Here is a 22,175-nt window from a genome sequence, read left to right as displayed (position 1 = left end):
GCGGGACCAGCAAAACCACTGAGGCAGCAAGAAGAGAAATCTAGGAGGGAGGGTGGCACTTGGCAGAAAGAGAAAAGACTGGGGAAATGGGATTAGTTACGGCCAGGGACAAGGAAGGCAGCTGTGATGTCCTGCTTGGATCAGAAGGCACGTGGGTGACCTGATCCTGGAAAGCAGGAGGAAGCCCTCCAGCCCGACTTGGCAGCGAGGTGAGAAGTGCATTCAGACCTGAGATTAGCTGGTGAAACACAAAGCCGGGATAAAGATGTTGCTGGATCACACACACAGCTTACTTTGGGTGCCGAGATTTGGAAATCGTGGCTGCTGTTGGTTTGTACACTCCTTTTCATTCAGTCAAGTTCACTGCGCTGAGACCTGCGCAGAGATGGTCCTGACCTGGCCCACCCCACCGCCCCTCCCAGCAGAGACCGCTGGCAATAGTAAAGGCGGCCACGCTGGGCGAGCAGAGCAATGCCAAGTGCACGAGCCTGGGGCTGGCTCTGAAGAGCTCAGGAACTAACATTCCCTGGTAAAGGTTAACGCAAATACAAACGCCAGGTGACTGGACTGGACTGGATGGCTAAAGCTGGGCCCTTGAGATTAGAAAAGGCTGTGATCCGGAGGGCAATGTATGGGTTGACCTGTGTCCCCGCACAATTCATCTGCTGAGTCTTTAGTCCCCAGGACCTCAGAAGGTGATCTTATTTGACAACCAGGTCATGGCAGGTATAATTAGCTGAGATGGGGTCACGCTGGAGAAGAGTGGGCTCTTGGTGTCCTTCTCAAAAGGGGGAATTTGGACACAGAGATAGACATGCACAAGGAGAAGCCCATGAAAACATGAAGGCAGAGATCGGGGAGATGTTTCCACAAGCCAAGGGACAGCGCACGTTGCAAACCACTGGAAGCTGGAGAGGGGCCTGGGACAGACTCTCCATCACGGCCTCAGACGGAACCAACCTCACTGCCACCACCTCGACCTTCCAGCCTCCAGACCGTGAGACCACACACTTCTGCTGTCTGTGTTGCTCTGTTAGGACAGACCTAGCAAACTCATACAGGTGGCTTCTAGGAAGGGGAGAATTATTTTCCCGTGAGTCTCTGGGGTAATGGCAGGAAAAGAAGGGACATGTGAATTTCAACAGCTGAGAGCAGGGCGTGCAGTTTGCTCACGTGGCCTGAGTGTATAGGGATCAGTATAACTAAGCTTCTCTACTTCTGTGAATATACCTAAGTGTACCAACTTATTACACTATTTTAACTAAAACATCAAAAATAGTGCCTTTATGTAGAGCAATGAAGAGCTGACATCTAAAGTTTAACAGGGTCTGAAGGACTGCTGGGTGCTGAGCTCGACCAAGCCTCTGACTCTGCCAGGATGTTTCCCCCACCTCACCCCCCTGCTTTGTTCAGTCTGCAGCTCCAGGGTCCCCAGGTGCCAGGGGTACTTTGAGACCAATGGGCCCAAGGATGCTTTTGCGTCTTTTTACTTCTTGTCCTCCTTTAGCTGCTAGAGAAAAACTTTGGAGGCCAAGGGAAGAAGCTTTCTTCCCGACTTTCTTCCTTCCTTTTACTCCTCCCACATGTAGTAGAAGAGTCTGGTTATAACTATAAAGGTTGTTTCCACCCTGTGAGCTGGGAGAGTAAAATCCCAGCGGCTGTTTTCCACCCAGTATCGCCTCACCCTCCCCTCCCGTGTCCCAGAGCTGTTTCTGGCTGGAGGTATAGGCTGGGGATAATTTGTTTAAAGCACTCTGCATAGAGTCTATAATTACCAGGCTAGCTGCATTAATGACATTTAGTAACCTTCAACTTCTATAAGCTGCCTTACCAAGACTCTTCTGAAATAGCTTATAGTCCTTGTGAAAAGTAGAATATTAGAAAGAAAAATTAAGCAAGGTTTTTGAATAGATGTAAATGGAGTTCATGGTCTGGCTGCAGCAGGAGGACACAGACTTAACCTATTTACAGGTAGACAGCTTTGAGCTGCCCAAACAAGAAGCAGGAAGGGCCATTCAAATCCCTAGCTCCTCTGACCTCAGAATTATTTTCCTGTGAGACTCTGGGGTAATGGAGCGATGGACCTTTCCAGGATCACTGGTTCTCAAACTTGTTCATCCAGAGTCGCCAGCACTTGTTGCAAAATGCCATGAAATTTCGTATTAATCAAAATAAGCCTCATTACCTATAATTTTCCCATGGGAATTGAAGAAAAAGCCCTCTTTCCATTTTTAGTAAAAGAATAATATGTGCATTTCCAAGGGCCAAATTTGGGAGCTCTTATTCTGATTCTAATTCCTTAGTTCCCATGTTTAAAAGTCTCACAAGTGCTACGGATCGACCCACTGTGTTCTGTTTACCAAGGCTCCTGCAACTTGGGTATCTTGAGCCAGGCTCCAGGTACACGTAGAATAGATATCAACTTTCTGGCCAGTGGATCTCTAGATTTCAAGTCTGTCAGTCCAACACAATTCCAAGTGTCTACTCATTTGGCTAACTGCATAAAGTTTGGGTGGTACATTTTCTGGAGCCATCTTTTCCTCACCATCTGTACCATACATTCCTGGGGAAGTGCCTGTGTGATCAGTGGGACCCACTCCAGCCATGTGCAAACGTCTGGGGAAATCCATAACCATGTGCAAATCTCTCAAGGATGAGAGAATGCATGGCTTACCAGTCTGGTCCAAAAAGAGAAAAAAATCAGAGAAAATGAATATGAAACACAAGAAAAAACATTATTTACAGCAAATGTAATAAAAAGGACCTAGTGAAAGTTCTCTCCTTTATTGGGACAAACACAATAACAGTTGACCCTACAAAGGAGTTTTTGGTCCTCTCTGACCTGAGTCTACCTCTAATGTCTCACTGTGATCAGTAAATGGATGCCCAGATGTGACACCAGGTTAGCGAAGGAAAGAAGCTACCGTTGAAACTGGTTTTTCAAAGCTGGTGACGCTTAGCTTTGAAGTTCCTTCTAAGTGAGAAGATCCTCTAGCAGTTGGTAGATTATCGGTAGATACTGAAAGTTTGAAATGTCAAAGTTCATCCAGATTGGGAAAAAAAAAAAATCTAAGATAGAGATCATGCTGGGAATCAGGATTTCTCCAATGGCTGGAGATGCCATGCAATACACAAACTTAAAAAAAAAATATCTTAAGAGTACCTTGCCCCAGCACTAGTTCATAACCCAGGAGATTATGCAGACTGACAAAATATATTGAACTTCTCTAAATATTAAAAATTTCTTTAGAGACCATAACGTTATCAAGCAGTAAATAAGAATATACAGATCTTCCTTGTTGTTAAAGCTGTATTAAACATACTTACATGAACACTAGACTCAATCTGCTTTATTCAATATAGCTGTCCCTGAGATGTCACAAAAAAATTTTCACTGGTGTCAAAGGCTCTCCAAGGGACCCAGCTACAGCCGCAAAAGCCCTCCCTGCTGGTCCTCTTTCTACTTTGCCCTTCCCTGCTCTCCTTCCCTTTCTCTCTTCCTCTCTCCCCCTTTTCCTGTCCCTATTGCCTAACGGGCTCTTCTATAGTCTCAGGCTGCACACCTCCTTTACCTGGTTACCTGTACCCTAGCACTGGGCATCCACCCTGTTACCTGTGATATTCAACACAGAACTCATTTTCTTGCTTTATTCTCCCCTGATTCATAAATGCGTGGTGGCTGTGTGCCTCCCACTTCTTTTCTTCCCCAAGGATGAATATCTTTTATATTTATCTCACCTCTGTATCCAACTTTTGATTAGTAGGACCTGAATGACATGCACGTACTATTTGTTCAATAAGTAATTTGTTGGACCACTGATAGGACAGATGGGGATTGGACTATTTTAAAGGTGAGTTAAACAAAGGGCAATTCTTTCACTCTTGTTTAGTCAAAGCCCCCTACATTCAAAGCAGGAAGGTCAGCTCTATTAATATTAGTGGTGTGTCTGCTTAGAGTTAAACATTCATGTTAATAACATCATAAGGGGAAATGGATGAATTTTATCAGTGTTTGAGTATATCTAAAAAAAGAGAAATATTCATTAAATATACAGAAGGCATCTTGCTGGGAAAAGTAACTAATATTGTAAAGAATAAAATGAATAAACAGGTAAATTAGGAAACAAAGCAAAAAGAAACCAAGGAGTTGGCCATTAAACTGAAAAAGCATAGCACATGGTGATTTTGTTAAAACCACGAGCCTGAGGTTAGACAGAATTAACAGAAATATAATAGGCAAGAAGAGTCACCATTTGTAATCTTAAGTGGCTACAGCAAAATATTCATTTAGAGCACTGGGTCAAATTCTCCACTCCATCTTGTATCAAAGATAAGGGAAAACTTAGAAAGAGTTGTGCTGGAATACAACCAACACTTTCAGAGCCAGTTAAGAGATGACCCACCCCACGAGCCTTTCAGAACCAATCCCTAAGAGAAAGAACTTCTTCCTCCTCTATGCTCTTGGATGCCCTTATATAAATGCTATGGAAAAGTTAGAAGGTCTAGATAACAGAAATAAATCTATTAAGGAGATAGGGAAATAGCACCTAAAAAGGAAAGTCTCAGGCAATTAGACTAGTTTCACCTAAACAAAATAATATAGAGAAATTTGGTTTTAAGCCTAGGTTACTCTGGTTCCTATCTCACTCTGTGGGCTAAGCTGGTGAACGTGTAACATGCGGCTTCTTGTACTTACTCTAAGCCCTACTGAGGAGCTGTTCATGTGGGGAATACATACCCATTTCAGTATCAGGCCAAGCAAATACCATTAGGAAGACTGCCTGAGAGCAGACAATGGCTTCTTAAGTCAAATTATTTGGAATAGTTGCTTTTTTGTTTATCTATGTCACTGTTCCCTTGTCCCAAGCATAGAGAGCCGAGAGCTGACTGTTAAAGTAGAAATGTCAGTGGCTGTTTCTAGCATTACTAAGACGTGAAAATGGGTTTTAGTGTCTAGTGTAGGTGACACATTGTAAAGTAGAAACAACGGGGGGATGTTTATGGATGGTAGGAAAATAATGTTGGAAAAGGTGAGGATGACAAGAGGGCAACATCCCACCTGGAGCTTGTGGTCAAGGTTATGGGGAAAAATTGGCAAGATCTGAGTACAGAAAAGCTTATGGGATTAGTGAAAAAAAGGAGAAAGGAAGGTGAGCAAAGATGCCTGATGCAGCAGACAGCAGAAGGCAAGAGAAGAATCAAACCATTAGGCAGAAAATTGAAATGAGGCCAACAAACTAGAAGAGGGAAAATCATTAAAATCTGAGTTTTAAGTCTTTGAAAGAAATTGATATTGCTTTCTTAGTAACTGTAGAAAGCATTTGTTTGTTGGAAGGAAAAGAAGTGATAATTGTAAAAATATCAACAGTGGTAAAAGCAGTTGTTAAATATATCTGGGATGTAGAACCATTTTGGTTCAAATGTAAGATTTTATGATTCCATTTTAAAATTGAAAAACTTGCATTTAACTTGGAAAATGACTTTGATTTTTATTTCAGTGACCAAATGTCCCTCCCAACAGTGTCAATAACACAGTACACTCAAGTTTTCCTTAATTACTGACATCTGGTAATTAGCTATTAGCCCCAAAGTCTCATTTGAGCATGACTAAAACAGGGAATGTTGGGTTTATTTGGAAGTAAGTAGCTAAAAAGAAACTAATTTATCTTCCTTTTTAGGCAAAAATTTATTTAGACCCACTCATTGCACATATGGAATTTTCTCAAGTACGTATACCATCTATGAAAATGGCCCAGATCAAATGTAGCTGCAGAAGTTTTCTTTAAAACTCAGCAGATAAGTTAGTATTCAGGGTTTAAGTTAAGGGAAAGAAAGGCATCTCCTCTCTGTCCCATGCCCCGAAGCTCTGAGCCCCAATGAAATGACCAATAGCAACACTTTGCCTGGATACTTGGCCCATGAGAAGCATCCTCTCGCCCACATTGTTCTTAGCACAAAATCCTATGTTGTATTTAAAAGGAAGACCACAGGGGCTTCCCTGGTGGCGCAGTGGTTGGGAGTCCACTTGCCAATGCAGGGGACACGGGTTCGTGCCCTGGTCCGGGAAGATCCCACATGCCGCGGAGTGGCTGGGCCCGTGAGCCATGGCCGCTGAGTCTGCGCGTGGCGGGAGAGGCCACAACAGTGAGAGGCCCGCGTACCGCAAAAAAAAAAAAAAAAAAAAAAAAAAAAAAAAAAAAAAAAAGGAAGACCACAAAGGCCTCAGTCTATTTACTTTTAGATTCACAATTATATGAGTAAACATGAGTTGACATCTGAGTACACTGTAAATGGTTTGGGTTAATCTCCTGGCTCTTCATTCACCACGGACATTCATGGTTCTCATACAACCAGTGCCAATTTGAAGACACGCAATGGGTTTGTGAAGTGTTGTTCACAGGCTTTATGTAACTGGGTTCAGTAGGTGTGCCATTCAATTTTTATGCCAGGTAAGCTGAGCTGTTTTGAAGCCAAGGGGCTCTGAGATCATGCCCTTAGGGTTTTTTATCACCACCAAGAAGGCAGCAGAAGTAGAACTCCAGCTCTAAAGGAAGGGGCTTTCCTAGGTCTTGGTGAAACCGTAGGCCAGTCACTGTACGTGATAAAATTTTCTTGTTTCATGGAAAGAATGTTATGCCCAGAGTATTGAGTCTCATCTGAAATAGAAACATGGGGCCCTAAAAGGAGATAATTTTAATACATAAAACAATCTCATTGGTTTTCACCGCTGATAAGAATTAATCCTGAATAACACTCATTCTATTTTCATTCTTAAGATTGAGTCTGATAAGATGAACGCCAAGGTCCTACTGTACAGCACAGGGAACTATATTCATTATCTTCTAATAAACTATAGTGGAAGAGAATCTGAAAAAGCACATATCTATATACTGCATATATATGATATACATATATGGATGTATATAGCTGAATCACTGTGCTGTACGCCTGCAACTAACACATTATAAATCAACTATACTTCAATTAAAAAAGAAAAGAGTAAGTAATGTCTGTCTCTAACAAAAGCACCTGACATTTTTTTGACCTTACTGAAGGCTAATCCTAGATCTGCTCACCTGTTAATGAAACTCCTTCCTCACTGACTAGGGTTTGGGAACCAGAGACATACAGCTTGCCAGACAAAGGACATTTTCTTTTCTTGACCTAGGAGCACAAACTCCATTCCTTCCATCCCTTAAAATTGTCTTGATATTTAACAATTATGGAAGAAATCATTTACTACAATAAATACACGAAAATGAATTAAGAGGAAGAAGGAATTAGCCAAGCTAGATTCTTAAGGGATGGCCAACAGCCTTACCTATGAGGGTGTGGAAGACAGCGGCTATGGCACCAGCCACCACCATGCACAGGACAGCTTTGGTCCTGTCCCGCTTGCTGTTCACAAACACCAGGCCCACATTCTTGAAGTCACTCATGGGCCCCGTGAAGAACTTCATTAAGGAGTAGGCCAGCCCATAGCTGGCCAGCATCTCCACTGCATCTTCCTTGACAGCTGCAATGCCCCGGTTCAAGGCCTGTGGAGGGAAGAAACCCGCAAACAGCGTTAGGAATGGTGTCTTGGGGCTTCCGTGGTGGCGCAGTAGTTAAGAATCCGCCTGCCAATGCAGGGGACACGGGTTCGAGCCCTGGTCCGGGAAGATCCCACATGCCACGGAGCAGCTAAGCCTGTGCGCCACAACTACTGAGCCTGCGCTCTAGAGCCCGCGAGCCACAACTACTGAGCCTGTGCTCTAGAGCCCGTGCTCCGCGACAAGAGAAGCCACCACGATGAGAAGCCACTGCAATGAGAAGCCCACACACCACAACGAAGACCCAACACAGCCAAAAATAAATAAATAAATAAGAAACGCCGTCTTATATCTCCTACAAGAAAACTCAGCAGGTCATGTTTCCATAGGCACTCTAAGCAGCTTATAGGGCAAATCTCACTGTAATTTGATAAAGGTTATTAGTTTTCATTTTCATCCGTATTAGCTTCATTTTGAAATATCTTCTTGTGGGGGAGATAGCTGTCCGCTGGGGTGAAAGTAATAGAAAAAAACCCAACAAGTATTTTATGTTAATATCAGAAAATAATTCGGAGAAGTTCTGGTTAAAAGGTTAACATGTTAAATTTTATTTGTAGGCTGAACCTACAGAATAGCAACAGGCATTCTGGAAATGGGTCAGCCACTTTATATGGAGTAGGTGATGGTTTCTCTTTTCCTTTAAGGAAGGGGTGTGTGTGTGTGTGTGTGTGTGTGTGTGTGTGTGTGTGTGTGTGAAATACTAGGTATCTGTTACGTATGTATCCTTCACAGCATAAAGTAAGTTCTATGCTATGAAAATAGGTATTGAAGGAAATTATTATACAATCAACGGATGCTATTCACCTGATTCTTACTGTATCTTAACTTGAAATAGATTCATGATCTCTGTGCAGACAAACAGGAAAAGAAAATCTTTAAACCAAATACACCATTTTGAATAATAAGATGTGGTCATAGAATATGCTGTTTTAACCATCCTCCATGAGGGACCCTCTGAGGTACTGGTGGCCTTGTCAGGACGGCATTTCCAAACTAACTTTCCCACCTAGTAGACAATAAAGTAGACTGGAGGTAGTGGGAATGGGATGTCCAGGAAGAAGAACTTTATTTTTAAAATGTCCCCAGTACATCGCCTCTGTCTTTAGGCACAGGCAACTGACTGGGCAGGAGAGTCAGCTTTCTGTATAGTAATACACTTTTAATTCGTTAATTTATTTTTATTGAGGTATAGATGATTTACAGTGTTGTGTTAGTTTCTGGTGTACAGCAAAGTGATTCAGTTGTACATATGTGTGTATATATATATATTTTTCAGATTCTTTTTCATTATAGGTTATTACAAGGTATTGAATATAGTTCCCTGTGCTATACAGTAGGACCTTGTTGGTTATCTATTTTATATATAGTGGTGTGTATCTGCTAATCCCAAATGCCTTAGTTATCTCTCTTCCCCCTGCCTTTCCCCTTTGGTAACCATGTTTGTTTTCTAAGTCTGTGAATCTGTTTCTGTTTTGTAAGTAAGTTAATTTGTGTTATTTTTTTAGATTCCACATAGAAGTGATATCGTACGGTATTTGTCTTTCTCTGCCTTACTTCACTTGGTATGATCATCTAGGTCCACCTATGTTGCTGCAAATGGCATTATTTCATTCTTTGTTGCGAAGCCAAGCTAGCTGACACAGGGGTATAAAAGGTCACCTCCACTGCCTCACTGTGGGACTGATCACGCTGGTCCAATTCATGCTCCAGAGCTCCCCATGGGATCAGGTGGAAGCTAGTCTCCAGTGGAGACCACATCCTTGTTTAATTTTTCCCCACTGCCCACTGCTTCCTTCTCCCCTTCTCCGGAGAGAGCACACACTCAATAAATCACTTGCACAAGAATTTCCCAACACAGGTTCTGCTTCCAGAATCCCCAGCTCAATACAACTTCTAATTACGTTTCTCTCAGACATAGAGAACAGTGCATGGTTTGTTCTTTTTCCTTCTCATCTTTCCCCAATCTATGACTGAAAACTGTTTACTTTTTATTGCTAAAATATCTGTTCGAACTTAAATGATAAAATTGTATATTAGCACAAGTTTTAAAACTATATAGGAGGGCCCCTAAATAATGTGGGATTAGTCTTTTTATATGTCTTGTGGGTAACATTTTATTCTTTGCTAAAAAGACATTAGCTCTGGCTGGGGCATCAACGGCAATGCTTTCTACTTCCACCAACTGTTCCTTGATGAAGTCCTAAACCCAGTGCTGAGGCACGAGAGCAGAAAGAAGGGCACAGGGAAGAACAGCTCTGTCAGCAAGACTCGGTGTGAAAACTCCACTGAGCTCAACAATTATGGTAATTTGAGGAAAGAGCACAGGGTTTAGAGCCAGGCAGACTTGACTAGATCCGCTTCTACCACTTAACTACTGAGTGGCCTTGGCCATGGTACTTATTCTCGCTGAAATAATGGATCTTAGATTGTCTATAAGTAGTGTACAGGGCACCACCCATGACCGGCCCAGAAAAGGCACTTGAAAGCAAGGACTTATGTCTATATTGCTTACCACTGTACCCCTACCACCTTGCTACCTTATAAACACAAATATTTGTTGGATGAATGAATGAATTAGGTATTTTCTGCCAGGAATTTCAATGTTGATACTAATTTGTATGCACTTTAAGCAAATCACATTTTGATTGTAAGATGAAGATGTTATTACTTGTAAGATTTACTCTTAACATTTTTATTGGCCAAATTAAATGTACATTGTGATGGGAAAACATATCCTGATTTCAAGAAGCATTAAAATGCAAGAAAAAAGAGCTTTAGAACTGAGGAGACATGCTATATTAATATTATTAGCCTTTTTATTATTTCCATTTTCAGTACTGCTCCCAATTTGTTCACTTCCTAATTTTATGATTTTCTTTTGATACCAGAAATATTAAGTTATTATGTAGCTGATCCTTCATTTCATGGAGTTTTTTTCCATACTTCTGGACTCTGTCATTCTTACCCATCTTTAGCTAAGGTAATTTTGTCTAGTTTATAGTTTCATTTGCACATTTAGCTTTTCACTCCTCCTGGAACTTATTCTGTGAGGTATGGCTTAAAATTCATTTTCTCATAATCGTTTACTCCTTCAACACCAGTTTGAATAAAACACCCAATGCCCACTTATTTGTGATGTTTTCTTATCAGCCATTAGTTCTTATACTTCCTTCCATCACCTATTGTTTGCTTTACCTGTCTGTCTCAATTTACTTACCCTGTTTTTCTTCATAGCATGTTCATTACCTGACATTATACTGTCTATTTACTTGTTATTTGTCTCCCTGTCTATCTTCTCCATTTGACTGTAAGCTCCAGGGCACAAAGAGAACTTTGTCTAGTTCACACCACATCTCCAGACCTAAACATGATAGGGGATCACATGATAGGTGAACGATAAGGATGAAAGAATGAAGTGAAATACACACGAACAGGATAAACATTTCCTGTGATGGGTACTGAAGAAATGAAATTAATGAGCTGGGGTTTCCTTGGAGGAGCTTATTCAGATGAACTAGACAAGGAAACCCCTTCAAAGAGGTGATATCTGAGCTGAGAGATGAAGAACGAACAGCTGTATAAAGAGCTGGAGGAAGGCACAGGCCTGCAGGAGGGCTTAGTGTTCTTAAGGAACAGAAAGGCAGCCAGTGAGAGTAGAGGGGAATAGGTGAACTTGGAAGAGAAGACAATGCTGAGGTCATTCCAGGTCACAGCAAAGAACACGGTGCTTTGTTCTAAGAGCAGTGGTAAGCCATCAAATGGTCCACGCAGAGGTGGGATAGAGGCTCCTGTTGGCTGCAGGGATGGACGTGGCCTGGAGAGGGACAGGCAGAGCAGGAAGCCAGGAGTTCTGTGGTAATCCAGGTAAGAGAAGGCGGTGGCTTGGACTAGGGGACGTAGGGAAGACGGAGAGAAGTAGATTGACTTGAGAGCTTTTTGGAGGTAATGGACTATGTGGTGGGTGTGAGGAAAAGGGAGAAATCAAAGCTGGCTGTTGACTTTTTTGGCTTGAGTCATTGGTCAAATGGTGTTGCTACTTACTGAGATGAAGGGACTGGGGGAGGGAAGGTTTGGGAGGAAAAGGCAAGACCTCCACTGAGGAGTCCCCTACTGGGTGTGAGACACCCATAGCATTCCAAACACAGAAGTCAGGTAAGATAGTTGACTAAGTGAGCCTGGTGTCCAGGGGACATCTCGGCTATGGATATTTGAAGGTCGTCAGCATACAGACAGCATTTAAAGGCAGGAGACTAAACGAGATTATCTAGACAAGGTATAGATAGAAGGGAGTCTGAGATTCAGCCCTGTAGCACCCTAGAAATAAACTTAAACATTAAGTATGTGGCAAGCCTTCCATGTTACCTGGGGGTTATAAGGATGCTGTAGTTCAGCATCCATCAGTTAGCTACTACTGTTCTGGCCACGTCACTCACAAACCCTGCTGCATCTCTAGCCAACACCAGGAAGAACAGCCACTGTGGCTGGGAAGGAGGAAGAGCTATGTCCTTGAAATTCAGCTAAGAAAGTGTCTGAGAAGTCTTTGGAATGAATTAGGCCTGGAGTCACAATTCTGTCCCAAGATTGTTCTAAGTACAGAGGTTCACCGGCTGTTCAGAGGCAAGTGTCTATCAGAGGCAAGTGTCTAAACATTCATGGGCTTTCCAGAGTAAAGACACTTTAAATTAGGGCCACATCTACCGAGACTCCAACCACTGTAAATATGAAGCTGACCTTCAAGCCCAGCCTGGTTCTGGTTCCAGATGGCATGGCACGGGGGCCTCGTCACCAAATCAGCATTCTCTGTGCTGTGGGTAGTCGTCAATATGTAATGTCTGACTTCCAAACTTATCTGGCTGCAGAAGGCTTTTCTTGGGTCCTACCTGCCTTAGTAAATCCCAGTATCTGCCAGGTTCATGGTGTTCTAATGCCTAATTTTTTCCCCCAGAAAGTCAGCAAAACTACAGGATATTAAAAAGTGAAACAAAACAAAACCCAAAAACCAAAAAACCACAGCCTCCAGGGAAATGGCTAACAAATCCCATGTGATCTCCCTGGTATGAACTGTCTTAGATCTTTAAACCCTAAAAGGGATCCTGACATTTTAAACTTGGGCTCGAGAGACCAGAAACATCTCTAACTGCCAACTGAGCATCTTTAAACCAAGAGTCACCACCTCACCTCCGTCCTGCCAATCATTTCACGCCAATGTTAACAGCGAGTGTTCCTTAACAGCTGGGCGCTGGGTGAAGTGTTGTACCTCCTCCCCTCCCCCGGCCCCAGGAGCTGGAGCGGGACCAGAAGGTGATACCCTGTCCCGGAGGGCAGGTGCTGCAGGCTGCACCGTTGATCTCCTCCTGTCCCGGAGATCTGTGAGGCTCTCTCCGCCCCTCCCCCTCTAGCTACTCTAAACGCCATTAAACTCGTCGCCCTCTTGACCGCCCCATCTTCTCCCTCCTGCTGCCTGTCCTTCCTCACTCTACCCCACATGTCATAGTCATCACCTTAACCTCACCCTTGTCAGTACCCACAACTCACTGTCCGCAAATCTCTGACCTTGGATTCATCTCATTATTTATCTATTCCACTCTTATCTAGATTTGCAGACTTCTACTTGGGCTTCGGGAGCGGCTGGAATCAAATGTACAACGCAGGGTGCTGCCACTACACACTCATTGTCTCCATCCTCAACCGGGCTGTTCACTGCTCAGTTATCGGTCCATCTTCCCCACCCCTGCTCTCTGTATTCCTGGGCTGCCTCGTTTCCTCTTTCTCAGCCTCTTTCTTTCTCACCTCTTACTTCATCTGCAATATGGAATCCATCAGGTAGAAACTAAATTTCTTGTTGCTTCTCTCCCTAAAACGATCCTCCACAAAACACAGCTGCCCCAAACCCTTCTTCACCTCCTCTCTCTCGTTATGCTGGAAAGGCCAGTCTGAGCAGGGCGAGTCTAGGGCTATCCCCCTGGGTCTCTGCATTTCTGTCTCTCTGACCTTGGCAGGAGCCGCCATCTTCCTCTCCTGCTCGTCTGATCTTGGCTACTCAACGGGCTCTTTCTCATCCTCATTCTCACATGCTTAAGTCTCTTCCACGTGAAAAATAAACCTTCTCTGGCCTCCTCTCCTCCTCTTGTTCCCGCCCTCTTTCTCACCTCCCTTTCACAGATGACTTCTATAAAGTGGTACCTGTGCTCCTTATTCCCACTTTTGTTTTTCCCATCTACTGCTCCGCCTGTTAGAACAGCAGCTCCTGAAGTGCAGGAAGCCCGTCTGTGGCCCCAGAACCACAGCTCTAGCATGCTCTGGTCACATGACAGGGAGCCAGCACATAATGAATGCTGTGTTGAACGCACCCACTGGGTTCTGGCTTCTCTGTCCGCGGCCCTCACACATGCTCTTCCTGTTAAAGCAAACGGGCACTTGCTGTCGTCGTCTTTCTGACCCCTGGGCGGATCTACCCTGTGGGCCGCTCCCTCTGTGAAACGCTGTTTCCTCCTTGGCTTCAGTGATGCTGAAGTTTCTAGGTTCTCCTCCTAGCTCTTCTGCTCCAGCTCTTTCTCCTTGATGCCTCCTCTTCCTTTGTCTCAAATATCGGTGTCCCCAGGGTTCTACCTGGGGCCCTCGCCTCCGCTCCCTCTCCCCTCTGACTCAGCAATCCCTCCCCCTCCCACAGCTTCAATTATTCCCTGTCTGCTCAGGAGTCCCTGATCCATCTCTCCAGATTTCTCAGGCTTCTCTTAAGCTCCAGACCCACCCATCTCCATCTGAGTGCCCCTATGGCACCTCACACTCCACATTTCCAAAACTGGGTTCACCATCTACTAGACTACCTGGGTTCCCACAGACCCAGCCTTCCTCTTGTGTTCCCTTTGAATGAATGCATCCCACCCAGAAGCCTGAGGATCTCCCTGGATCCCTCTCAGTCCTCATATGCACAGATTTCCTGGTCCCAAACATACTCTTTCCCTAGTCATTGTTTTTTTTTTTTGCTTGTTTTTTCAATAAATTTCATTTATTTATTTTTGGCTGTGTTGGGTCTTTGTTGCTGCGTGCGGGTTTTCTCTAGTTGCGGTGAGTGGGGGCTACTCTTCGTTGAGGTGCACGGGCCTCTCGTGGTGGCTTCTCTTGCTGTGGAGCACGGGCTCTAGAGCGCAGGCTCAGTAGCTGTGGCGCGCGGGCTTAGTTGCTCCGTGGCATGTGGGATCTTCCCGGACCAGGGCTCGAACCCGTGTCCCCTGCATTGGCAGGCGGATTCTTAACCACTGCGCCACCAGGGAAGTCCGCCTAGTCACTCTTAATCTGTCCAGTTCTCTCCAGCCCCACCACCATGCCTTGGGTCAGGTCACTCGTGGTCTTCTTGTCTCCAAGCCCTCCTTCCCTCCACACTACGGTCAGATCACAAAAGTCCAAATTCCTACAAGGGTATCCGAGGTGCTTCAGGGCTGCATCCTGTTCACAGACCGTGGGCCCCACAGATGTTGCTCTAAGTGTCTGTGACAGTGTCCGGCACACGGGTAGACGGCATCCAGTAAGTATTTGTTCAACGAGTGACCACTCACAGAGGCCATTCACGATCTGACCTTGCTTGTCTGTCTGGTCTCTACACTTGCCCTTGCACTATGTTTTATGAGGCTTAAACTGTTTGTAGCTTTCTGGATACGCCATGCTCCCTTTCGGCTAAAGGTCTCTGCTCAAGCTCTTTTCTCTACATAGGATTGCCTCTACCCCTGTCCCCACTCCCACTCACCTGGTAAACTCATCACCAGTTCAGTTCCCAGGAATCACATTTCTGTGAAGCCGCCCCCTAGGCCTAGTCTCCTTTGTGCCCCCCGGCACCCTATACCCCGGGTCCCAGTGCTGCACTCATTGGGCTGTACTGTGGTTGCCTGGTTACCAGACTGCCCTTCTTGCCAGATTACTTTGAGGCAGGGTTTGGGCTTACTTGTCACCAGCTTTCCTGCATCTACTCAGCACAATGCCTAACACATAGTTAAAATTCAACATGTGAATGAAGAGATGTGTTAACGAACACCCAGCTGATTTATCTGGTCCTTCATAAAAATCTTCCAACTGCAGGTTTGGTTTTTCTGGGTAAATAAACCCATTTTTGATAGAATCTAAATATTTAAAATATGCAAAGAGATGGCAGTGGCACTATACACCTTCCTGTACCCCTGATATTTTCTCATGAGATACAGAGGGATATCCACTGCTATTTCTACTATGTCACATGGGCACCCAGTAAGTACTGGATAAAGGTGACTCCTTAACTGCAGACACACAGACATAGATAGGATGCAACAGGGGGGACACGTGATTAGCCTCTTAAGTACAAAGCTTAAACAAAGATTTTTTTCTGACTTTTTTTTTTTCATGTCCTTTGGATGTCAACTGGCATATAGGACAAGCTGTTCCCCTATGAAGTCAAATCCTATAAGAGAAGTCAGCTGCCGTGAAAAGAAAATCAGAAGTTTAGATTCAAAGGAGAACCTTCTCGGAGAAGCTGAGAGAACCCTGCTGAGAGCTAAGTGTGCCGACAGGTAACCAGGGTGATAACCTCCAAATCTGAGAAGATGGGTGCCTGTAAGGGCAACAGGGCTTGGAGAGAGATGGCCACACAGTTCAGGAAGTGCCAAGGGCAGCTGGACTCGGATCTTGTAACTGACATTCACGGCCATACGGTAAAAAAATGATCACGTTGCTCATATAGAAATGGCTCTTCAAATTCTTCCACAAAAAGGTGCTGAGTGGACAGAAATGAACATATCTACGAAACAGAAACAGACTCATAGACAGTAGAGAACAGACTTGTGGTTGCCAAGGGGGAGGGAGCATGGGGGAGGGACGGGCTCTGAGTTTGGGATTAATAGATGCAAACTATTACATACAGAATGGATAAGCAACAAGGTCCTACTGTGTAGCACAGGGAACTGTATTCAATATCCTGAGATAAACCATAATGGAAAAGAAAATAAAAAAAGAATGTATATATGTGTATAACTGGTTCACTTTGCTGTACAGCAGAAATTAACACAGCATTGTAAATCAACTATACCTCAATTAAAAAAACCCATATTGCTGTCAGAAAAAGGTGTTGAGTTGGAAACTGGTATTGTTCCCTAAAATAGCAGTGAGATTATTATATGAAAGGCTGAAAGTCCCCTTATTTTACTTTTAGTAAGATGAATACTTCCTTTACTTGCCTCATCCTGGATTAGGAAAACCAATGGGACACAGGGCTGGGTAATCTTCTGTCTTTGATAAAAGACCACTCCTCTGTCTACAGCTTCAACGCTCCCGTTACACCTTCTATGACATGAAGCACACTCAACCATTACTGTGGCAAAAGAATACAGTTTAAAAATCTTTCTCAAACCCAAGGTCCTCAGAAAATTTGCATTTGTGAAAGTGTGGAAAATTCAGAAGTACACGTGGAGGCAAAGCTACCTGTGGGAACAGCGTCTTCCAATGACATAGCTAATCAGCAACCTTCGGATTTCAATCCCCTCAAAGAGACTGGGTTCCTATAATTTTCCACTGTTGCTGTTCTGTTCGTCTGTATTTTAAAAAGTGGTTTGGGTTAAATTAGATCATTTGTCTTCCCGGTAGTTTTCCAGCCATGTTTTATTTTCTCAAGGATCTATATACCCCTCTAAAGGAGACACCTCGCTCTGTCTAGCTGGAGCTCTGGCCAAGAACTTGACACCCACACATGAGGTTGTGGTTTACAGGGAGTGGCAGTAAAATGAAGCCTGGTCTCTTTGGTCGTCAGAGTCATTGCTCTGGGCAGTGCTATCCATATTTAGTGCTTCCTGGAAACTCAGAGACAACACAAGGCAAGTCCAAAATATACCACTGCTTTTCTCTGTCACTTCTCACACCTGGACAGGAGTTTCTACAAAGAACAAACTACCGAACACGTTCCACATTTGGCTAACTCAGTTTTCTCCTGTTGGTTTCTTCAATACTTCAGGGAAAACAAAAAGCATTTCACGCTTGATGTTTTACTCTAGAAATGTGTTATTTCGTTCAAGGATATATTTTAGTGTCATAGGTCCCTCCTCAGATCCTCTTGACCTTTCATTTAAACATGAAGCTTATGTACCTAAATTTAACTTTAATTCAAGACGGTAGGAGGCTTGACAAGGAAGAAATATTACTATGAAAATTCTAGTGTACTTTAAAAAAAACCAAAGCTTCCCACATCATTTAAGATTCCTTACTTATTTCTCACCTTGATCTCATATCTTTACTGTTGTGAAAATTTCCATTTCCTACTAATTTTTTAATACTTATAAGGTTATATGGTCCCCAAATGATGCTATCTCTTGGTTAATATCTTAAGACTATGTCTATTCCACTGTAGAATCGAGTTTAAAATGCTTCTTTATTAACAGAACAAAACTAAACTAAACAGCTCACACAACAACTCCATAAACAACAGTCTGGAATAGATTGACTCTGGGATCGGGGGAGTCTTTTTACTAACTTTCTATGCTTTCTCTCTGCCTACGTACTTACGCACCCTGCTTACGTACATACTCTCTCCATGATTAGGAGTAGATTCTTTTTCTTGATTTCTCTCGCACCTTAAATTTGGCTGTAGATCTCTGAGCAAGCAGCTCCAAGGCTCTGTTCCTTTTTCTGACTCAACTGCAACATTCTGAAATGTCATCTATGAACTTCTATTGACATTTACAAATGCATTTATTCTAAGAGAAGAAGAAGCGGCATATGCCTATTTGCATTTGGAGCTTATGAAACCCAATGACCACCATAATAATGATGATGAAACTCTCTCGGCTAACGTTTCCTGAGTGCTAGCTCTCTGACGGACACTGTTCTGAGATCTTTACGTCTCCCGACCACTCTGTGAGGGATGTACGATTATTTCCCAGCTTACTGGTGAGAACACTGGTACACGGAGAGGCTAAGCCACTTGTCCAGGGTGACCAAGAGCTGGGAGAAGAATCCAGAACTTCTTGACCTCTGGGCTTGAGGTCCTAACCATCACTCTATTATCCTGAACCAAGCCCTCTTTCCACTTTGAATTAGATATCACAGTTGGGGCCAAATGCTTACTTTAAACAGAGAGGATTAGCTGAGCAGAACAAAGAGAACTTTTGGATAAAGATGGATTTTTATGGAAAATTCCAAAGACCCTGAAGCAAAGATTATTTTTTAAACTATAATGTGTAGCAAGCACTACAAGCGTAAATGTGGAGGATGAACAGAGTGAGGCTGAAGTCATCGTATATCTGAGCCACGCCAAGAAAATGAGGAGAAGAGAAATCAGGCCACTAATGCTCTGGCATCAGCACCACACAGCATGGCGAAGGGTACAGACGGAACCTGGGAACACAGCACCACGTGGGCTGTCTTCCCAAGCTCATACACCAGTCCGCCATCACTAGGGTGGTAGAAATGCTAAGAGGCTCTCCACGGCGGCCTTCTGGAGACGTGGACGAGAGTGTTTATGAGCTTCTTTTCTACGTGGGATAATGCACCATCCTAGTATCTTTAACTTGTGCAAAATTTTTACTTGCTTCTCAACTGTGGGATTCAGTTATTTCTGCTTGGGGTTCAGCTATGACTCACTGCTGGTATTTATATAACTGGGCACATGTCAAGTTTTGTGAAAGACTTCTAAGGGCCTGGGGCGTTTGATCTGATTGTTTTTAGGAGGCTAGTGAGAGTCAAAAATTAGTCATTAAACAGGTTAGTCCATCCAGCCCATGGATGTTACAAACCAGTGTTACACACACACGTGCACACATGCACAGACACGTACACATGCTGAGAGAGGAACCCCGACAAAATTCAAATGGACCATATTTAATGTGACAAAGCTGTCTTCAGTGGTTGCTTTGCTGTGTGCAAGTAGGTTTGTCATGGCCTCCCCATGACGCCATTGCTATTGTTGGCCTAAATTACTGATCTGACTTATGAGATTCTAGGTAAAGTAAAATCATCTCACTGAATAGACCGTTTAGAACACAAAACAAGAAAGGACAAAGAATGTCACTGTAGCACAAGCAAATTGGGAAAGTCCAATGGTGTCAATAGTGGTAGCAAGGATTTAAGAATTATATATCCTGAACTTATTTTGTCTTTACAACTATAACCATGCTTTGTGCCAAATATTTTTCACCAAGAAAAGTGATATGATCAAGGAATAAGCTACAGAACAGTGCGGGTAAAAGTGAAGTGCTCTGAAAATTTCTAGACTAAAGAGAGAATGAATACATTTTTGTCACTATTTCATGTACATAACAGTGAGCTAGTAAACACACATGCTGAACTTCATTCTGTAAATCCAGATTTACTGTAATTCAGATTTTGGATCTCTGAAAATGAGAGTAGCCTGAAGTGCTGTCTTGCTCTAGCCCTTTGGCCTACGTGAACGAGGGGAGGAAGGTGACCCAGTGAAAGGAGACATCTGCGCCCCTGTCCACTTGGCCCCTGGAGCCCCAAAGGATGCTGCAGCCATAGAAGCATATTTGTTGAGGGTGTAAATAATTCATTCAAGAAATCTGATTTATGGATCACATGAAGGACACCAACCTCTTACATATGCAGTATGGCCGAGTTTTGAATGTACCTTCACACGTTATCTTATTGGCTGTATCTAACAATGCTTCAACAACAGGGTAGGTATTGAAAATTCCTGTTCTTTTAAAATATTCTTTACATCTTTATTGGAGTATAATTGCTTTACAATGGTGTGTTAGCTTCTGCTTTATAACTAAGCGAATCAGCTATACATATACATATATCCCCATATCCCCTCCCTCTTGCGTCTCCCTCCCACCCTCCCTATCCCACCCCTCTAGGTGGTCACAAAGCACCGAGCTGATCTCCCTGTGCTATGCGGCTGCTTCCCACTAGCTATCTATTTTACGTTTGGTAGTGTATATATGTCCATGCCACTCTCTCACTTCGTCCCAGCTTCCCCTTCCCCCTCCCCATGTCCTCACATCCATTCTCTTGTAGGGCTGCGTCTTTATTCCCATCCTGCCCCTAGGTTCTTCATGACCATTTTTTTTTTTTTTTTTTAGATTCCATATATATGTGTTAGCATACGGTATTTGTTTTTCTCTTTCTGACTTACTTCACTCTGTATGACAGACTCTAGGTCCATCCGCCTCACTACTAATAACTCAATTTCGTTTCTTTTTATGGCTAATATTCCATTGTATATATGTGCCACATCTTCTTTATCCAAAAATTCCCGTTTTGTAAAAAAGGAAACAAGGTTCAAAGAGACTCCCTGACTTGCCCAAGGCTTTTGGTTAATATATGGTGTAGCCCAAACCGGAAGGCTGGGAGACCGTTAGCCCGATGCCCTTCCCTCCTTCAACACTAGACGGAAGACGGTGGGTGAAGGGGTGGCATTGGGATGAACATCCCCCCACTGTCAACAAGGCAGGGGGAGGGGTGTGCATGTCCTCACACAGAAATGTCCTTACCCATCCAGACGGTTATTATTAGAGATAATTATTACTAAAGGAAATTGTTACTTTTACCTGATGGCAATGTCGTTTGGGAAATTGGAGAGCCCTTATAAGGAAGGTAGGATAGGCTGAGTTAAAACTTCCCTGAGGTCTTTCCCTTTGAAAGGAGTCAAGGGCAGGCTCCTGGCTTTGAGTGATGCTGCCGTTGGTGGCAGAGCGTGGTCTGGTCAGCCTCGACCCTGCAGTCTGGGCAAAGAGGTCCTACAGGATGAGCAGTGGGGAATGCTCCTTGGACCCAAGCTTCCCGTGACCACCCGAGAAGGGCGTCTGTTAAAGTAGTTCAGCTCCGTTCAAGGCCCCAGTGATTCCAGACGGTAAGGTGGTGTCCCGGCTGACAGTGGGACAGGAGCTCGGGCACAACCTGGGTCCAGACAGGCCTACTGGTCACACTCAGTGCTCCTTCTGTGACTCCGGGATATAGTCCACAGCTAATGTATATCTCCTGGTACAAAATGAGAACGCACAGTGAAGCTTCCCCCAAATACCCACTGCCCACGTGGGGTTATTTAAGCCTTTTCAAGTCCTGTGACATTTCCACAGACTCGGGACCCCACAGGAAAAACGACTGATACGTAGTACCAGCCCTAAGTCTCAGCAGTTGACACTGACATTATTTTAAAGCATCATTTAAGAAAATATTAATATAAATGGACAGGAGGAGCACGCTCTAGTAAAACTCCTTATCATGTTTGTTATTTAAGAGTAATGTGTTGAGGAAACAAAGAAAAGCCAATTTTTCTTTGTTTCTGATGGCACAGTCTGTCTTATGAGACTAATAAACGGCCTCACTCCCATTATAAAAGAGCGATAACTACACAATCCTTGGGAATAAATTCAACAAGGAGTACGGTTCATAAATAAACCATAGAATTTTCTTGAAGTTCATAAGACGGAAAGAAAAAGACAAGCTATGTTCCTTGATGAGAAGACAGTGTTACGAATATAACAGAAATCTTTCTGAATTCACCTGTAAGTTTAATGGAGCTTCAGTAAAAATTCCAGCAACTTGGGTGTTCAGTTGCACCTGGGTAAAATGATTTTCAACCTTGTATGGGAGGATAACCAAGAAACT

General features: G+C 43.6%; 1 protein-coding gene across 1 annotated transcript in view; it reads right to left on the bottom strand.

Annotated features, from left to right (window-relative positions):
• Positions 1 to 22,175, bottom strand: part of ANKH (ANKH inorganic pyrophosphate transport regulator) — a 142,780-nt gene that overhangs the window by 57,208 nt on the left and 63,397 nt on the right. Inside the window, exon 2 of the mRNA XM_032629246.1 lies at positions 7,322 to 7,538. Within this exon, the coding sequence (XP_032485137.1) occupies positions 7,322 to 7,538 (217 nt within the window). The remainder of the gene's footprint in view (positions 1 to 7,321; positions 7,539 to 22,175) is intronic.

The sequence above is a fragment of the Phocoena sinus genome, chromosome 3 (assembly GCF_008692025.1).
Source record: "Phocoena sinus isolate mPhoSin1 chromosome 3, mPhoSin1.pri, whole genome shotgun sequence".
Taxonomy (NCBI): Eukaryota; Metazoa; Chordata; class Mammalia; order Artiodactyla; family Phocoenidae; genus Phocoena; species Phocoena sinus.
This window is presented reverse-complemented; position numbering and strand designations above follow the sequence as displayed.